The 20486-nt window shown below is 37.4% G+C and overlaps 1 protein-coding gene across 7 annotated transcripts in view; it reads left to right on the top strand.

The window, feature by feature from the left end:
- Positions 1-20486, top strand: part of adgrb1a (adhesion G protein-coupled receptor B1a) — a 651114-nt gene that overhangs the window by 592752 nt on the left and 37876 nt on the right. For all 7 annotated transcript variants that reach the window (XM_069922257.1, XM_069922254.1, XM_069922256.1 and 4 more), the window contains 5 exons: positions 2647-2818; positions 8669-8764; positions 17261-17300; positions 18193-18276; positions 19252-19895. In XM_069922257.1, coding sequence (XP_069778358.1) covers positions 2647-2818; positions 8669-8764; positions 17261-17300; positions 18193-18276; positions 19252-19895 — 1036 coding nt within the window. The remainder of the gene's footprint in view (positions 1-2646; positions 2819-8668; positions 8765-17260; positions 17301-18192; positions 18277-19251; positions 19896-20486) is intronic.

Genomic DNA, 20486 nt, shown 5'->3' with positions numbered 1-20486 from the left:
GAAGCAAAAGAGTGTTCCTCCCGGAGTCACTGAGTGACCGTGGATTTGTCCCCAGTGCTCCTGTATCTTCTGCAGCCTGACAAGACTCCAGTTCAGTTCAAGCCATTGGCAACCCAAGCCCAGATCCAAACCTCTGACAAGATGAGGAAGTCTTAAGTGCCCAGGGGCCTTTGGGAGCCCTCCTATCGAATCCCAGTCCTGACACCTGGGTCCCGTGAGCCAGCCCCCAGAAGCCCGCAACCTGGCCTGAGTCCCTCAACCTCAAGTTGCTTGCAGCCGGTGTGGGTTCCTCACTCTCAAGTCACCAACAGCTCGCCACTTGTGTGTCCTCCAGCCACAGAGCTGCTCGCTGGTGCACCACCGTGGTCACCATCCTTAGTGTTGTCTACTCTGCGTCTCATTCTCAACAGGGGGTAATGTTCCCATTACTGGTGCACTGTTCTTTGAAAGGTATTCACTTTTTTGGGGGGAAAAGTGAGAAAGGAAATTTGTGCAAATTGTTGCAAACAGGATGTCTCACACCAATATTTTGTTTAGTAATATTGACAGAAAGTTAAATAATACCACTTTCAAGTCAGCTTTTGTTTTTTTCATATCTATCCTTGGAAGGTAACAGGGCCTTGAACTAACACATTAGCAAAGAGAAAATATATGTAATATTGCAATGGTAATTTTTACCAGCCTGCTCCATGTGCTGAAAGCTGTCAAACACAACCTTTGTTAGAGTTCCTGTGTTAAAGGAAAACCTTAAAGAGCTCAGGTATAGCCATGGAAACTTCACCTGGAAGATGAAAGATTGTGGATCAGTGTCTCACTCTGGAGAATAAAATAAGCTGTCAGTTCAGTAGAATATTTATAGAAGGGTTGTGTGCCTGAGGTGCTGCCTTTCTTATGTGATGTGAAACTGAGAAAGAATCAATCCATCTGTATCTAAGTAAAAGATGCAACTCTTTGAAGAAATGTAAGAGCTGTTGCTTCGGTACCTAAGATTACATCTAATGTAACAAAAGCAAATTCACTGTTTAATATCACATTCATGTTTGAGAATTTTGGCATTCTTAGTTTGGCTGCACTTTTTTTTTAAATTTTTTATTTTTCACACCTTTTTCAATACCATACTGAAATCATATTTCCTTGACTATAAAGTGGTCACCTGGAAGTTCTGAAAGGCACCACACAAATGCAAATGCACTTTGATGAATTTATTTATCAGAGATGTCTTGTGATTTGAAAGAATCTGTGAACAACAAGATGACAGAACACACCTGACATTGTGCTGCATGTCCAGATCGAGTGATTACACACTCGTGCCATACCTCTCCCTCTTCCCTTGTTTTCTGTCTGTACATTGAATGTTGGTTACCTTTAAGACAGCACTGATATTTAACCTAAAATGTAGAGTTGCCTTGTAATCAGTTGAGAGCCCAGTTGATAATGGGTTGCAGCTTTAAGAGTTGGGATCGCACAACCTTTCCAACAAAGGAGTGTTGAACCCTACAAACCTACCACTTTTATCCAAGAATTTGGTCCAGGAACTCTTGTGGTCCGGCACGTTTGAATCTGCCGTCGTTAGTACAAACTCCTCACAGGCAGCGCATGACTCGAACCCCTTTCTCAATCCCTGGCACTGTAAAGGCATTGCGCTAACTGCTAGACTAACCATGCCGCCCAAGAGCATTATTTCCTGTTTTAAGCTTTGTTCTACCTTGGATATGTTTACATAGGGGGTTCCCTTTGGTGTCAATTTCTGTTTTCCAGCATTTTTTGTGGCCTAGCAATGGTCAGGTCCCAATGTCGCCAGATTAAAGAGGTACAACTATACTTGTTAACACTCATTTCAATTCTAATCGATTCTACGTTGGGACGTGCAAATATGGCCCCTGAAACCAAAAGTTGGAGTTTTGTAAAGTTGCATCTGAAATCTATAAATTTAAACTTTTTAAAAACTGTCAGTCATTTTTTTAAATATATTCAGTTAATACAGCAGAATTCAACATTTCCACAGTGAAACAGAAAGAAAATGTTACACTTTCAGAAAGATGTAAGTAAATTAGTCACTTGCCATTTCCACAGGAGGTAAAAATTATGCTTGGGGCTGAGATTTTGCAGATGGAATGAATAGATTTGATGGATCACATCCTCTCCCATGACCTTTCATTACGCGAATTTCATCTCACTGCTGTTAGGACAGATTATTATTTTCTTCTCAAAGTATGTTTTTTTTACTGTATTGTGTGCAGAATAATTACACTGCTTCATGAATTAGTAGGTGGTATTAGACAATTAGTTTAACAAAATGACTAATATGCATTTCAGATGTGTAATATTGGAAATGAGAATTTGTTTTTCTTATTGAGTGAGTTATTATGTAAAACTTTATGGATGGAGAGCTTTTTATTGTTAATGGAAGAAATGTAGGCCTTCAAGGCTGTTTCACTTTATTATACATAGGAAGTTGCATGATCCTTGTTAGTAGCTGACTACATTGGGGATTTTACTTGTATTGAAATGAAGATTGTTTAGCATTTTCCCCTTGTTTTATTTGGATTTTATGTCAAATGATGTCCTTTGTGAATGATGTTAATCTGACACTCAGCAGACACTTCACGTTTCTCCCTCACACTTTTTTTTTCCCTCTCTTACCAGGGCATCTCTTTGGAGCTCCTGTGTTGTTCTCCCACTTTTAGCTCTGACTTGGATGTCTGCCGTCTTGGCCATCACAGATCGAAGATCAGCCCTCTTTCAAATCCTCTTTGCTGTCTTTGACTCTTTGGAAGGCTTTGTCATTGTAATGGTCCACTGCATTTTGAGAAGAGAGGTATGTCACATGGAAATACATGTGAAATTGAGGGGTAGGGGTTAAATAATTTCCCGAGGAGAAAATAATGCAGAGATCTGTTTTCACACATCTGGAAAGAGAATAAAAAGGGGGCAAATTGATTAGCATCAAATGAGATTGCATGTATTTCCTCTCAAATCCGTCGTGATGTCTGTTTTACGTGTGTCAGAAATACTGAAACAGATCAAAAGCTCCTGCCAGTGATTTTGATGTTCTGCTTTCAGCACTCAGCAGGTTTATAGCATTTAAGCTAAATAGTATGAGAGGAGCTGTTTCTTGAAAATAAAATGATGTACAGCACCGTTAAGGATATTTTGTGTGTGTGTGTTTGTGTGTGTGGTGTGGTGGGGGGGGGGGGAGCGGTGGGGAGTGGAGGAATAATTATAATCTTGTGGGAACACTCAGTTGAACAGTTCCAAGATGCATGCTGCTCCAAGACTTTCACAAGTCGGCATTATTCTGAAGCACTTTCTAGATATTTATTCCCATTGACTCGAGATTGAACATTCTACATAGTTGCATCATTAAATTATATGCTCTCTCCACAATTCAGTCCATTGATCACACAGAGTAATGTTGCTGATTCATGATCATGAACCTTGTTTGTACAACATCTGAGAATGAATTTCCAGATGTTTATTTTCTTATAGGTCCCACATCCTGAATAAATGCTGCCCCCAAAGACAAATTAAGTGACCGTGTTTGGAGTTAGAAAGGAGGAAATTAATTGAAATGTTTGAATAAGTCATGTTAAAGTCACTATCAAAAAATAAATGACAGAATGGGTCAAATGGACATGAGAAAATGGTGTTGAATGGGGAAATTAGGAGGTGAATTGGTTGAATCAAAATCAAAATCATTGTATTTCAGTTGGATTAATTTAGCTTTTTCTATATTATTTGTGTATGACTGCAAGTGTGTATGTTTTTATGCATATTTGATGGACGATCAATTACGCAAAGACTGAAGGCTTTTATTAGCAAGAAATGGACAGCATCCCTTGTGTTGCTGGTTCTTCCTGACCTGGGCTCAAACTGGGGGCAGGGTGTTGGCATGACAGCCTTCATGGGGGATAAAGGGGAGGAGTCACAAGGCAGCCAGTGAGAGCAGGGTCAAATGTAAAAGGGCATATAATTTATTTACACCATAGTGGTTTCACCACACATGCATATTTACATTTATCATGTCTCTGTTTAAATAGAAATGTTCTAAAATATTCAATATTCTTTCAGGCTATTCCTACTCTGAGTCCTCCAAGATAATTCTTAATCTATCAAAATTCAGGTCAACATTCTTAGATAATCGACAGCATATGCAATAAGTAATTCAAGTACGTCTTAGTTGGCTCACTTAGTTGTGAGAATCTGGGACTGCCAACCAGGCGAAGTGGCTGGGGTGACAGCAGAGAGACATTTCAGTAGAAACTAAATAAGCACACATGAGAGTAAAGTCGAGAAGTGGAGTGAAATAAACAGAAATATGTGAAATATAAGTATTAGCCTTGCACCAAATGGGCTGTCTCTGTGCTACATATTTTGTGTGCTGCATAGTGGTATCCTGCATCAATAAATGTGATGTGATGGCTGTAAATATAGTGGAAGTACTGTTGTAACTGGGACGATGAGCTGGTGTCGATGTATATTTGTATAAAGGGTGAGAAGAACCAATTGTTCTATCATGAGATTTGTGATTGCACTTCCTCCCTCATTGCAGTACCACTTCTTATAAACTCAAGATAGGCCTCAGACTGAGCATGGCAGCTGGTAACATATTTGATATAAATAATTCTGGGGCCTTTCAGTGAGCAAAATGTTGGTGTTCCTGGTGAGGTTTTAATCTCCATTTTGTATCTTTGCTGGAAACGTAAACCTGCACTATTTCTAATTTATAAAATCCTTGCTGCTTTTTTTTTTTGGGGGGGGTATCTGTGTTCCTCATTTGTTTGAAATTAAAAGCAAGTTATTTTGAAGAGTTTGACTGCATGCCATTTGAATCAAAATTTGACTATTTGTAAATCCAACTGCTCTTAATAAACATTAAGATCTAAATTGCAGTCTAGCAAAATGATGTTCATGTGAGGAAGGGGACTTTTAAGATACAAATTAGAAATATTTTCTTGAATCTTGAACTAAGTCCTTTGTGGATTTTGATGCATGTTTCTTTCCATCACATAGTATTGACAGGAATAATGTTCTGTACCTTACTTATTTACAATAGTAAGAAAAATACAATTTTGCTTATTTCCATGAATAAATGTATTGTTTGAAATCGAATAACAAGTTTTGTTTTATTTTGAATATAACTGTAATCTTTGCTATTCAGAGAGTTAGTATTTGATCCACTCTCTTGAAGGAAAAGCAAGTCATGCCCTCCAGTCTTCTGGAATGAAGATTAGAAAGACTTATTCCAGGAGGCTCAGTTCCATTACAAGTTACATACCCTTCTTTGGAGGACCTATTCTACTTGCATCCTCAGCCACCATTCCGCATATCTGCAAATTTGCCCATATTGTGCTCTGAATCCTTGTCCTTAAGACTTCATTAGACTTCACTGGCCCTCCAGTGCGGGCACAACGTGTAACCAAGAAGGAGAAACTGGATGAGGAAGAACTTGCAGACTGAAGCACTTGAAGTGGCAGATGGATCTCACGATGAATAATTGATGAGTTTATGAGGATCTTTGAAGTTAAATCACAGGAGAAGAACAGAAAAGGGAAAGTAATGCAAAGGAAGAGAGTTAGAGTATGGGTTGTTAAGCATGGGAGTTTGTGGCTTTCATTTAGTCACCATTTATTTGGAATGTTCTTCCTCAAATCTTCCACTGCTCATCCTCCTTCTCTTCCTTCAAATCAAGTAGCCTTTCCAAGTGCCTTTCTCATCGGTTTAGTGTCTGCTGAGTAGTAACATGTATCTTTCTTCCACTGTTACCGGTTGATTACATAAAACAATAGTTTGGGGTAGCATTTATGTGAAGGAATTGAGATTATACTCTTAACTGTTACATTGGTTCTATTTTTTTTCATGTTGAGATATTTTAAGCCTTTCCATTTCAAATATAAATGATGATTTATTTGTGTCAATCTTCCCAGTTTTGAACGTTGGCATGGAAAACAACACCTTAATGAAAATACAGAGAGCATTTAGCAAGTATTGTCATGTGAAGTAGCACAATATCAATATCAGCATTTAAATGCAAGCTTTTTTCAAATAATTAGTCCACATAGGGTTTTTTTTAATTTTGCAAAGAAAAGTCACTTTAAAATTTAGTAGAATAAGTTAATTTCCCCTCCCCATGATAAATTACATTGAATTAGCTGAAACAACTTGATCCTCTTGCCTCAGTACTGTAGACAAGAAAAAAAATCATTTCAGCCTTGTTTCCTGTTCCTGATTCGATCCATTAATTTCTACTCATCATTATGGATGTAAACCTTGAATATGGACCTTGCCTTCTTCCCTAAGAATGAATAACCTGACTGCTAACTCTCCAAGTTCATGTGAAGTTGGCAGAGAATGGCTGTACATCAGTCAAGTTGTTAAAGAGAAGCAAGGAGAGTGCTGGAGAAAAGAAATGTCCCATGTAGCATTGAAGGACAGCTCATTTTAACAGCCTTTGACAGGTTAAATATCAACTTCTCAGTTCTTTCTTTGACATGCTATGAATTCCCACCATGTTCCCTTTTTTTTTATTTGTATGATTTCTTTTCACACCTCCTTCAGATTTTCCTTTTAATGGTCAATGTTTAAATTTGTGATACTTGTCAATGGCATTGACATGGAATGATTGTACCCCAAAATCTGCTTCACTTTATGCCTGAGCTAGTATTGGTTAAAGGGTGTGGTGCTATGGAAGAAAAATTGTGAAATGCTGTATACATTTTTTTTCAGCATTTTTGCTTTGGACTTGACAAACATGTCAATGGAGATTGCATATAATATTTAAAGACTATCTGTTCGCTGGTATCTTCACAGTTTGGCTCAGTTTACAACACATCTGCTTCTGAGTGAGAAGGATGTGGATTAAAAATAACATCAAATTCCTGGTCTTCAAAACACACTCCTTCTGAATCTTGATGATTTTTCGGGAATGTTGTTTTTTCAGTAAACCAGTGGACCTTTTTTTTTTGCAGTGAAATACTGACCTATTTTTCTTGTTAGGTAATCAGAGAATCTGTGAGCAATAGATGATCTCCAACTGGGAATAGAAAGTCTCTAAGTCAGACCTTACTATAGTTAAAGATTTGAGAAATAGTGTTTGATGATCTCAGGAATCAGCTATGTCAAAACAAATTGAGGAGAAACTATTTATGACATATGTAGAGTCACTGAATGCATTCAAGGGAGAACCACCAATTCTTGGAGATTATGGTAGTTTTGAGGATTGGTGGAAGTGAAGCTGTGCAAGAACTAATATTAAATGGCAAAGTAAGTTTGATGGGCTACACAAGGTTCTCCCATAAACTATCTTGTAGTAATGTTGCCATGGATAGCCACCAGGTGGTCAATGAAAAGTCATGTGCAAGACATGGAAGAGAGATGTCATAGTGCAAATTTTCTTTTGGAGAAGCAATTGCCTCTCAGAAATAGACCCGTCCTGTAGAATCACCTTCTCGAGAAGGAAGAGTTAGCAAAACGTGTCCAGTTGTGATGATCAGGAATTGCATAAGTGACCTCATGAGAGGGTTTTCATTGCTTCTTATTTTCAATAAATGTCAATTCATCTCTGCTCATGCTGCTTCAGCTAAGACTTCAGAAATATGGCAGGAAAAGGAAGAACCGCGACTGAAAAGCACTTCTTTATTATATGCCCTCCTGAAATTCAGTTCTATAGACATCAGTAGAATGGAACTTCAGAAACACACTACCATGGACATGTTTCTAAGGCTGCCGTTCCCAACATTTTGATGTTGTTTTCAACTTTAATCTCAGTGCATCCAAACATGTCAAAATTGGTACTTTCAGAAGATACTTTGGCACTCTCCCACTTTTCACCTCTTTCCCGAATTCAACTGAAAATGAATGGAATTATGGGAAGGTTCTGCCTTATTAAGACAAACGAGGTGTTCCTATCTGGAGCACAGGAGCCTGAGCAGACCTTTTAGCTCTTTAAGTTTGTTCCACTGCTCAATTAGATGTTTTTTTTTTAACTCAACTCTACATACCTGTCTTTGATGTAAAGAAGATTCCCTAAATGATAACAACCTTTCCATCTCATCCTTGAAAATCCTAGTTCAACAAGCATCTACAATGCTTGGGAAAAGTATACTCCAGATTTTAGTCTTGTAATACCAATAACATCTTATTTACAGGTTCCGTTGTGATGTTGGAATTCCTCCATTGTGACCTGAGCTACTGTATTGACACGTAATTTCAGTCACGTGTTCTATTTATACCCCTCTGCGAAGTTTCATCTTTTATTCCTCCTCCTAGGTCAGATGTCATAGTGGCAGAATTAAAAACTAACTATGAAAATAATTCATTTGGTTGTTCACAATAACTTAATCAGTTCTTGCTTCTTAAAATAAAAAAATATTCATGAAAATTAGTCAAACAAAAGGTCTTTTTGTTCGGTTGCCAGTATATCATGGCTAACATGATATGAATGAAAAATTCAGACAGCAAGAAGGATATCATTAGATATTAAGTGGGGATTGATCCTTAGACTTGATCTATGTCTGTATTCCAAGTATTTCAGTCCATCTGTGAGGGTCAACTTTTCTCCTTTCCCCACCAAGAATCTTCAGGAAATAGTAAATAGTTTTCCTATTGATCCTATTTTCCTCTTGGATTAATATTGAATGTAACCAGCTGTTCTCATTTCCCTTCACAGGTTCAGGATGCAGTGAAGTGTCGAGTTGTAGATCGTCAGGAAGAGGGGAATGGAGATTCTGGGGGATCATTTCAAAATGGACATGCACAATTAATGGTATGGACTTCTTTGTTAAAAATATCATATGTTGAATGGTTGCCTGCTTTCTTTGAGGGGCTGTTGGTGAGAAGTTTTAACAAGTTCTGGCATCTTTGGTGAGGATTTTTTAAAAATCTATATTCTTCTGGAAGATAATGTGATTGTTGGGTGGAAGCTGTCAGTTATTGTGTGCCTGAGTGCAAAGAAAAGTTGGGTTGGATTTTGTCGATGTTCCCAGTGATCAACTTTCAAATATTGTCTAAAGTTTAGATTTTATTCTTAAAGTCGAGAATGGTAAACTGCTGGGCAGGAAGATGCTCAAGTCTGAGGAAAGGAACAGCAGGAGTAGTCTAGGATGAGAAGGCAGAGTCTAAGAATGAAAGGATGTCCCTTCAGAACAGAGTGAGGAAGTGAATCTGTGGAATTTGTTGGCACAGACAGGTGTTGAGTCATTGAGTATACTTAAAACAGAGTTTGGTAAATTCATGTTGAGTAAAGGTGTCAAAAATTCTGGGGAGAAGACAGGAGATTGAGAATGAACAGAAAAATGTCAGCCATGATTTGAATGGCTGAGCAGACTCGATGGCCTTAATGACTTAAATCTATACTTAACTCTTCTAGACTTAATGTCTCACCTATCAAACTCTAGATACAACAAACAATCCAACAGTTTCATGCATTATTGGAATAGTTTAACTAAATGGGTTAATTAAACAACTAGGTATCACAACACTGGAATTTACTGCGATATCCAATTAGTTTTTGAGACCCATTGCACTTACTCTTCTTTTTCAATCTTTTTATTGGTTTTAACATAAGATAATAATGTTAAAGTACATTGATATCAAATAACAGTAACCAAGGTACATATGAACCTATCCTATTAAACGGAAAGAAAAAGGAAAAAAAAGACATATGCTCTTAATCTAAAACTCAAACCCCATCCTATGGGAGTTACTGGCCAGGTTAAGGAGTCCACTAACTGATAGTGATATTCATGGGATCATGAGGGAAAAAAAGACCAAAAATAATTTTAAAAATAATTAAGAAAAGGATTACAAAGAGAAAGTTAAGATCTATTGCAGTAGTAGAATATGTAATTTTTTTCTAGTGACAACCATTGAGTATGAGTGGGAGGGGCAACAACTTTCCATCTCATCAAAATGGCCCTTCTCGCAATGAGGGGAGCAAAAGCCACAATATGGGATTGTGAAACAGTCAGTATTAAATCTATTGGCCTACTGTGGCACAATGTCCAAGTATTGTTCCAGCTCCTATACTCAGTGCCTTGACCAATGAAGGAAAGCATGCCAAATGACTTGTTCACCAGCATGTCTACCAGTGTTTCTGGAATTATGTTTCTCTGTTCTGCAATATTCTCCAGGGCCAGATCATTTATTGTGTAAATCCTGCCCTAGTTTAACATATCAATGTGTTACACATTTGTCAAGTTAAATTCCATCCACCAATCATTGAATGGAACAGGCACTTTGACTCAAATGTCTGTGCCAAACATGATGTTCAAATCAAATTAGAAGAGCTGATTGCACATTGATATTCTTCAATTCCCTTCATATCCATGTGTTAGAAGCCTCTTAAATGCTAATATTATATCTGTTTCCACCACTATTCCTGGCAGCCTGTTTGAGGCACCGACCACTCACTGTTTGCTTGCACACCTCAAACTTCCTCGCCTTCACAAGGGCTCAAGGATGTGACATTTTTGTGCTGGATTAAGGATTCTGAATGTCCACCAAAACAAGGCCTTCATGATTTTATAGAGGTGTATAAAATTTATTGGCCCACTTTTCCTATTCATCTACTTCGCAGACCACTATACAAACAATTTGGGTTACATTCCTTAGTTATTGAATTCTCGATTAGAATATGGATTTCACTGGTAAATTTTCCCCTTCTTGCTAAGTGGCTTACTCTATCAAAGGGGAATCAGCCACATAGTTATTGATCTTTTTTTAATATTTTATTATAAAGACTCAAGCAAATATATATACAAACAATAAAAGGCATTTTCTTATCATACAATATAATATGCAGAGTCCAGTATTTTTTACTTCCCCGGATATTAAATAAACCATAAAAGACAAAGGATAAGTTAAAACTAAAAATTAAAATGTAGCCTGTGCCACAACTTTAATTCACTCTATTTATCTGTCAGGATGGCTTGTATCTTAACTCTTTTCACAAAAGGGTGGATATAGATCATGTGTGTGCATCTGTGCGCCTCAGATGTGGCTGCCACACTTCATTGAATGCATCATACTTCTTCCTCAAGTTATAAGTAATCTTCTCCAGGGGAATACAACTTTGCGTATTTCATCATGTAATACTAAGTTGAGAGTCGGACTTCCACGCAATCGCTATGCATTTCCGGGCTACCGTCAAAGTGATCTTCACAAATGGAATTTGGTGCTTGGATAGTTTAAACTGTACTTCACCAATATCTCCCAGAAGGAACAATTCTGCATCTTGTGGAAACTCCACTTTTGTAATTGTTTTTTAAGATTGTCCCCCAGGTCTATCCAGAAGAGTCACCTGAAGGGAATGCAGGTGTTTGTCAATGAGAGGGATTTCTACAGTGATGTTTTGTATTAATTCCACCATTGTTGATGATTTTTCTACATTTTTAAAATGAAATACATTTCAGAATCCATTGAGATTTGAACTCGAGTCTCTGGGTTACGTTTTGAGAAAGCTACACTGCTAATCCAGTGACTAGATAATCATGTTCTCTTATCTTGACTGAGAACTAATATTTATCTCCACCAAAATAAAAAGATACGGTAACTTTCCAACTTGACACAAGATAATAGAGATATGCATGTGATGAGAACATGGTACGCATACCTGCCAAGATACAGATAAAAGGCAGAAAAACTCATAATTTTGTTGGGCCGTTCACAAGTGCAAGAGGCTCTAAAACATGTTACAGCAATAAGCCATGTAAGAAATAGGAATAAGTGTAGACCGTTCTGCCCCTTGAGTTTACTCCAGCATTCAACAAGATTATGGCTGATTTGCTCTCTGAACACCATTTTCCTTTTGTATTCAAATATCACTAGATTCTCCCAATATCTAAAAATCAATTGATCTTAACTTTTTTTTGAAACTTTATTTATTAATTTTAACATATGAAGAAACTAAGTAATTCATGTACAGAAAAAAAACAAAATAAAGTAATACAAGTATAAAGTAACATAGTTAATACAATACCAATCTCGGCATCTCCCCCTAACAACTAAAAACTAAGACTTAAAAAAAACTATTTTTAACCCTAAACCCCACCCCCCATGATAAAGAGTGAAGAATTAATACTATTAGTATAATAAAAAAAATAAAAAATATATATCTTAAAAAAAAGATCGATATATAAAAATCTAAAAAAAATTAAGTATTAATTATTAATCCAACAATTTTTTATTATATAAGAATATATATTAAAAAACAAAAACAAAAAGAACTTAAGTGAAAAAAAAACTAATAATTAAAAATACTTGAAAAAAAAGAAAAAAAAGAAAAAAGAAAGAAAAAAAAGAAAACATATATATATATAGAAAAAATATATAAAAAAATTTTTTAAAGAAAAAAAAGATTAATTCAAACTTATTTAAATTGTATATAATCAATAAATAGGGTCGACTTTAACTCATAAAAAGACATCTTATCTTGTATAGAAAAAGATATTCTTTCCATAACCAAACAAAACTTCATCTCTGAATCTTTGGCTTGGCTTCGCGGACGAAGATTTATGGAGGGGGTAAAAAGTCCACGTCAGCTGCAGGCTCGTTTGTGGCTGACCAGTCCGATGCGGGACAGGCAGACACGATTGCAGCGGTTGCAAGGGAAAATTGGTTGGTTGGGGTTGGGTGTTGGGTTTTTCCTCCTTTGCCTTTTGTCAGTGAGGTGGGCTCTGCGGTCTTCTTCAAAGGAGGCTGCTGCCCGCCAAACTGTGAGGCGCCAAGATGCACGGTTTGAGGCGTTATCAGCCCACTGGCGGTGGTCAATGTGGCAGGCACCAAGAGATTTCTTTAGGCAGTCCTTGTACCTTTTCTTTGGTGCACCTCTGTCACGGTGGCCAGTGGAGAGCTCGCCATATAACACGATCTTGGGAAGGCGATGGTCCTCCATTCTGGAGACGTGACCCATCCAGCGCAGCTGGATCTTCAGCAGCGTGGACTCGATGCTGTCGACCTCTGCCATCTCGAGTACCTCGACGTTAGGGGTGTGAGCGCTCCAATGGATGTTGAGGATGGAGCGGAGACAACGCTGGTGGAAGCGTTCTAGGAGCCGTAGGTGGTGCCGGTAGAGGACCCATGATTCGGAGCCGAACAGGAGTGTGGGTATGACAACGGCTCTGTATACGCTTATCTTTGTGAGGTTTTTCAGTTGGTTGTTTTTCCAGACTCTTTTGTGTAGTCTTCCAAAGGCGCTATTTGCCTTGGCGAGTCTGTTGTCTATCTCATTGTCGATCCTTGCATCTGATGAAATGGTGCAGCCGAGATAGGTAAACTGGTTGACCGTTTTGAGTTTTGTGTGCCCGATGGAGATGTGGGGGGGCTGGTAGTCATGGTGGGGAGCTGGCTGATGGAGGACCTCAGTTTTCTTCAGGCTGACTTCCAGGCCAAACATTTTGGCAGTTTCCGCAAAGCAGGACGTCAAGCGCTGAAGAGCTGGCTCTGAATGGGCAACTAAAGCGGCATCATCTGCAAAGAGTAGTTCACGGACAAGTTTCTCTTGTGTCTTGGTGTGAGCTTGCAGGCGCCTCAGATTGAAGAGACTGCCATCCGTGCGGTACCGGATGTAAACAGCGTCTTCATTGTTGGGGTCTTTCATGGCTTGGTTCAGCATCATGCTGAAGAAGATTGAAAAGAGGGTTGGTGCCAGAACACAGCCTTGCTTCACGCCATTGTTAATGGAGAAGGGTTCAGAGAGCTCATTGCTGTATCTGACCCGACCTTGTTGGTTTTCGTGCAGTTGGATAATCATGTTGAGGAACTTTGGGGGACATCCGATGCGCTCTAGTATTTGCCAAAGCCCTTTCCTGCTCACGGTGTCGAAGGCTTTGGTGAGGTCAACAAAGGTGATGTAGAGTCCTTTGTTTTGTTCTCTGCACTTTTCTTGGAGCTGTCTGAGGGCAAAGACCATGTCAGTGGTTCCTCTGTTTGCGCGAAAGCCGCACTGTGATTCTGGGAGAATATTCTCGGCGACACTAGGTATTATTCTATTTAGTAGAATCCCCCCAGAAGTCTGGAAGGCTGGCGGCAAAACTCTGCATGCCAAACTGCATGAGTTTTTCAAGCTTTGTTGGGACCAAGGTAAACTGCCTCAGGATCTTCGTGATGCCACCATCATCACCCTGTACAAAAACAAAGGCGAGAAATCAGACTGCTCAAACTACAGGGGAATCACGTTGCTCTCCATTGCAGGCAAAATCTTCGCTAGGATTCTACTAAATAGAATAATACCTAGTGTCGAGAATCTTCATCTCTGAATACCACCTATCTAAAGACAATACATTTCTATTCTTCCAAGTAATCGCTATACATTTCTTGGCCACTGCCAGTGTTAAGTAAATAAAAGAGATCTGGTAATTATCTAATTCTAAATCAATCAACGGTTGCATATTCCCTAATAAAAAGATTATATAGATTATTAAGTACAGATTGAATACCTTTCCAAAATTGTTGTAACCGATCACACAACCAAACAGCATGTAAAAAAGTACCAGAAACCTGATCACAACGAAAACAAAGATCTGACTTACTAAAACCAAATTTTTAAAATTTTTCGGGTGTTAAATATAATTGATGTATAAAACTATAATTAATCATCGCCAATCTAGCATTAATCAATTTTCGAACACTATTACAGCAGATTTCAGACCAATCTTCTTCAGTTATTGTTAAACTTAAATCTTTTTCCCATTTCATTTTATCTTTATCCCAATCTATTTTACTTTCACTTTCCAACAAAATACGATACAAACCTGATATATAACCCTTTTTTGGAAATGAGAGCACATATTTCTCAAAATCAGTTTCAGACAGTAAGTTCATTTGACGACCGCATTCCTGTTTTACAAAAGATCTTAACTGATAATACACAAATATAGAATAACCACTTATATCAAATCTCTTTTGCAATTCTACAAAAGAACAAAAATGACCTTCTAAAAAACAGTCAGATAAATTATGTATTCCTTTCTCCTCCCATTGTTTCAAAATAGTATTAGATACCGTGAAAGGAACAAGTTGATTATTATATAATGGTAATCTTCCCAACCACTTATTTTTCAATCCCATTTTATGTAATTTATTTGTCCATAAATTCATTAAATGTTTCAATATTGGTACATCATAAATTCGTAACAAATTTTTATTCCATCGAAATAAAAATTCATTTGAAAATTTTTCAGAAATAACTGCCAATTCTATCTGTGCCCAACTAGGCGTATCTTGTGTGGCCATTAATGCGCTAAGAAATCTAAATTGAGCTGCTTCTTAATAAAATTGAAAGTTAGGTAGCCGTAGCCCTCCAAATTGAAAATTCCACGTCAATTTTTTCAACGCCACCCTAGGAAATTTTCCTTTCCATAAAAAATCCCTAATTACTTTATATAAATCCTTAAAAAATCTTTTTTGTAAACAACAAGGAATTGATTGAAATAAATATTGTATACGAGGAAAAATATTCTTTTTTATAGTATTAATTCTTCCTAATAAACCCAAAGGTAAATCTTTCCATTTAACTAAATCTGCCTTAATCTTCTTCATTAAAGGAAGATAATTAAGTGAATATAAATTTTGGTAGTCTGTATTAACATTAATTCCAAAATATTTAATTTGTTTCGTCCACTTCAAATCATAATATTTCTAAACATTGAATAATCATCTTTACTAATTGATAAAATTTCACTTTTAGTCCAATTAACCTTATAACCAGATAATTGACCATAAATCTCTAAGGAATCTTGAAGTGCTGGCAGAGAAACATCAGGATCCACCAAATACAGTAAAACGTCATCCGCAAATAAATTTATTTTATAATCTTCATTCAAGACTCTCACACCTTTGATACTATCATTCTGACGTATTAATTGTGCTAGAGGTTCAATAACTAAAGCAAACAAGGCGGGTGATAATGGACATCCTTGTCTAGTAGATCTTGTTAAATTAAAGGATTCTGAAAGCAAACTATTAGTAACAACTCTAGCTTTCGGACCATTATACAGAGCCCTAATCATACCAATAAATGAGAGACCAAACGAAAACTTTTCAAGTACTTTAAATAAAAACTTGCATTCTACTCTATCGAATGCCTTTTCTGCATCCAATGAAACCACCATTGGATAATTCTTCTGAGATTTAGATCTATTTATCAAAGTAATTAATCGTAGAATATTATCCGAAGCATACCTATTTTTTATAAAACCTGTTTGATCACAATGTATTATCTTTGGTAAATACTGAGCCAACCTATTAGCCATAACTTTAGCCACTATTTTATAGTCTACATTTAACAAAGATATAGGATGGTAAGAAGCTACCTGTAAGGGATCTTTATCTTTTTTTGGTATAACTGTAATTATAGCATTAGAACAGGACTCAGGTACTTGAAAAGTATCATAAAATTGTTGTATTACATTCTTAAATAAGGAAGATATATCAACATAAAAAGTCTTGTAAAACTCAATAGTAAAACCATCTCCACCAGGCGCTTTTCCATTTGGCATATCTTTTATAGCCATTTCAATTTCAATTGATCTTAACTTTGAATGAAATTGTTGATTAAGCTTCTACAGCCTTCCTGGCAGGATTACAGTATGGAGGAACAAAGAGATCTTTGGGATCTTATGTACGTGAGATCCATAGATTCCCTCAAGCCGTCGTGCAAGTTGAGAGGGTTGTTAAGAAGGCATATGTTGTGCTGGTCTTCATTAGTCAGGGGATTGAGTTCAAGACCTGTGAGGTAATGTACCGGCTCTATAAAACTCTGGCTTGACCACACTTCAGGATGCAGATGGAGGAGAGATTTACTAGGATGTTGCCTGGATTGGAGAACATGGCTTACTCCTTAGAGTGATAAAGGATGAGAGATGACTGAAAAAATGTATACAAGGTTAAGAGAGGCATAGAAAGGGTGGACTTCCAGCACCTTGTTCACAGGGTGATGATAGCAAATGCCAGAGGACATCTGTTTAAGTTGTGAGGAGGTAAGAGAGTGGTGGGTGCCTGGAATGGAGGCTGGTGCAATAGGAGCAGTCAAAAGACTCTTAGACAGGCACATGGAGGTAAGAAATATAGAGTGTTATGTACGTGAGATAGCGAAAAATTAGGAAGTTGTGGAGTAGCTTTACGTCGATCAGCACCTCTTGGGCTGAAGAGCCTGTACTGTGCTGCAATGTTCTCTGTTGATTGAAAATGAAATGTCAGGGAAAAGACACTCAGTAGCAATATTTGTCATCTCATCTAAACTATTTTTCCCTAACTTTTATAGACTGACTTTGAAAAGGATGTAGATATGGCATGTAGATCAGGTAAGTGATAAAATAATTCTTTCTTTATTTTCTCCTCTCCTGTGATTCTTGCTGTGGGAATGCTCCGCAGATACCATCCCCTGCTTTGACCAAGCAGGCTGTGTTAATGTGAGGGGAGTCACCTGAATGCAGTCACCTTCTCAATGATGTGCTTGTGCGTAATCTGTAGGTGGTTTCTGGGTGCTCTCTGGAGATGAAACTGATTTTTCCTTCCTTTTCCTCTCTTCAAAACCAATGTCTCCAGGGTACTTTAAGTGTCACCGCTGATGCTCAACGGGATGAATACTTGTTATGATATTTTTCTACTTGTCTTCAAAACTGTTATGGTCATTCTGTTGATTTAGGGTTGAGTTTCCTTTGGAGTTTTCCTTGATTCAGCAGAATTACTCCATTGGAGACATTCACATATTTTGAGGAGTTTCTAGTGACAGCTCAATGATTAACAGGGAAAGCTCAGAGGAACCTCACTCGCTTCCATTTGTTTGCTTTATTACAGCATTCTTCAGTTGTTGGCATGGAGAACTTGCTAAAAGCTCATGATCCAAATTGGCACTCCATTTGGTGCGCTGATCAAGCGTACATCTACAGCAGATAAAGGATTGAAAGTAACAATGTGTGATGCATTTTTGTTTATCGTGATAAATGATGTCCAGGATCCTCTGAGGAGTGATTATAACTGGTCTGATTAGTTGTCTCTGAAACAGCTATAATTAAAACATACAGTTGGCATTTTACTCGCTGTTCATGTGGGAAATATGTATTTATAAACTGCACATTTGAGTTGTTTTCTTTTCCTTGAGGTGAGCTGAGTGTGGGTGCTGATGGATTGTATTGCAACACTACTTGAGACACAGTTTTAGTTATTCTTTTTTTAAATTCATATTCTTTTTAGTTTATCAAGGTGAAGGATGTCAGCGCTGGGGAGTGGATCACTTTTCTACTTTGAGAAAGCAGTGTCAGGATCAAGCACTCCCAGGTTAGGAAGAGCATGGGCTAGATGCTGAATAAAGCTCCCTCTACACCAACCAACTGCCTTTAATTCCAGTCACAGTAGATCATCTCCCCCTAACTATACTAACGTGATATTTCACTGATGAAACCAGCCTCTGTGAGAAATGCCATTTACTGTAAGTGGTGACATGCACAGGAGGATATCACAAAACACTGAGTTGAGAACATTTACATCTTATACCTAATTAAACAAAATCACACCATAATTTAGAGAATGCTTCCTTTAAAATGGTAGGATAAGATAGGAAAATGTAAAGATCAAATGATCTTAAGCACTAAATATTAATCGGGAGAGAAATACAATTTTTTATTAATATACGGAGGATATTCTGGATAATAAATCAGATGCAAAATCCGTGCTTTTCTGTTAGTGGAGGTTTAAAAAATGCGTTTTCGTTAGGTTTGTTTACATTCGATTTCATAGGAAAATGAAACTTTCATGTGCTTTAGACAAATTTGCATAATTAGCTCCTTTCATTTTAAGATGTGTGTAAAGTAGATTCACTTAAAACAAATGAGAATGGGAGGGGCATAACAAAGAGTCAAATCAAACGAGGTCAAATTGTTACAAATAAAACAATTCTGTTTAAATACACAGTGGGCATTTTGTTAATTTTATAGCAATGGAATTATTCCTTTGTTTGAATATCTTGATTGCTATAACATTATTCTTTTATGCACGGATTAAACAAATCAAGTCATCCAGGGAAACCATAGAATGCAATCATATTTATGTAAATAGAGCCCTTTAAGAGGTTCAGTAAAACAACTGTGAACATCTGGTGGTCCTGTTGGTGGTTTCCTGTTCATGTAGCACTTTGCCACATGTTGCTAGGCCATTAAAGCAGAACCAGCCATAAACATGTGTTGAATGATGTGCATTTTTTTTGGCCAGTTCCATTGATGAAATATAAACTAGTTATTATTCTCAATGTTACAGTTTTAAATAAAGACATCAACGCAGTCAGAACAGGAACTCTCACGGGAACGCTGAAACGCTCGATGGTCCGTGATGATGAAATGAAAATGAAATTCAACCACCAGAAGTTATCTGGGTTCTCGAGTCTTCCAGCAAATGTGTCGAAAATGCATCTCCAGGGATCACTGAACTACCCAGGATCATTAAACATGAATGAGTTTAGTGACCATACCTTGAAAATAAATAAGAGTGAACAACCGAAATCGATATATATATGTGACGGTGACATTTTCAAGCAGTTAGACTCAGAACTAGCACGAGCACAGGAACCAGTGATAGATGCTAACTATGTTATTCTGCCCACCAACACCTCAACCCTGAGGGCCAAACCAAAAGATGAGAGCAAATATAATATTAACATTAGTCAACTGCCCCAGACTAGACTTATTCACCTTAATGCAGACAGTGGGTATTGTGCAAAAAACTCCCCAATGGATCGCATCAATATTTCTTGCAATGAAAGGGCTTCTCCTGGTCACCAGACGCAGAGTGCAACAAATGAAGCCCAACGTCCCAATACCCTTTGCGATGCAGGTGATTCAGGGAATTCGGGAATGGTGTCCAAAAGCGAGACAGTTTCTACACTCTCCACAAGTTCATTGGAGGTAAGGAAATGAAACGAGATGTCTTTAACTTATTTAATTTCAGATTTTATTTTTGGTGTGTATAATTGAGAGAAGAACTCAAATGTAACTATGACAGTTTAGGGCAGCAAGTAATAATCTCAGTTTTGAATTGTATTCAAAGTTGGTATCATTTGTCCATCTTAAGTATTATAATGAGCATCAGTTCATCTTAATTTGCAGTGTTTGGATTTAATGTTCAATTCTGTTTGCAGTGGAGATACCTGGGTTTCATGCAACAAAATCTGGACAATGTTGGAACGTGGACCAGATCTTGACTGTGTTTGCTTCTGAAGTCTATTGTAGACATGCACAGATATACACAGGAGAACATTTGACACCAAGTGTCTTAGCACTATGTAAGGTTAATGTGCAGAAAGATCTTGGTGAAAAGTGTGATGCAAAACTTCCAACAGTTTGTCTGAAACAATTCCTCATATTTTAACAGGTGTTTACCTATTAATTTTTAGTTTAATAATGTTTCCATGAGATTTTTTAGATGTTGTTCCATTAAGGAGATTAATCATACATGTATGTAGTTTCTTTGGCTTGGCTTCGCGGACGAAGATTTAT

This window comes from Narcine bancroftii, chromosome 2 (assembly GCF_036971445.1).
Source record: "Narcine bancroftii isolate sNarBan1 chromosome 2, sNarBan1.hap1, whole genome shotgun sequence".
NCBI classification, from domain to species: Eukaryota; Metazoa; Chordata; class Chondrichthyes; order Torpediniformes; family Narcinidae; genus Narcine; species Narcine bancroftii.
Note: the sequence above shows the minus strand (reverse complement) of the source record. Positions and strands in the feature narration are given on the sequence as shown.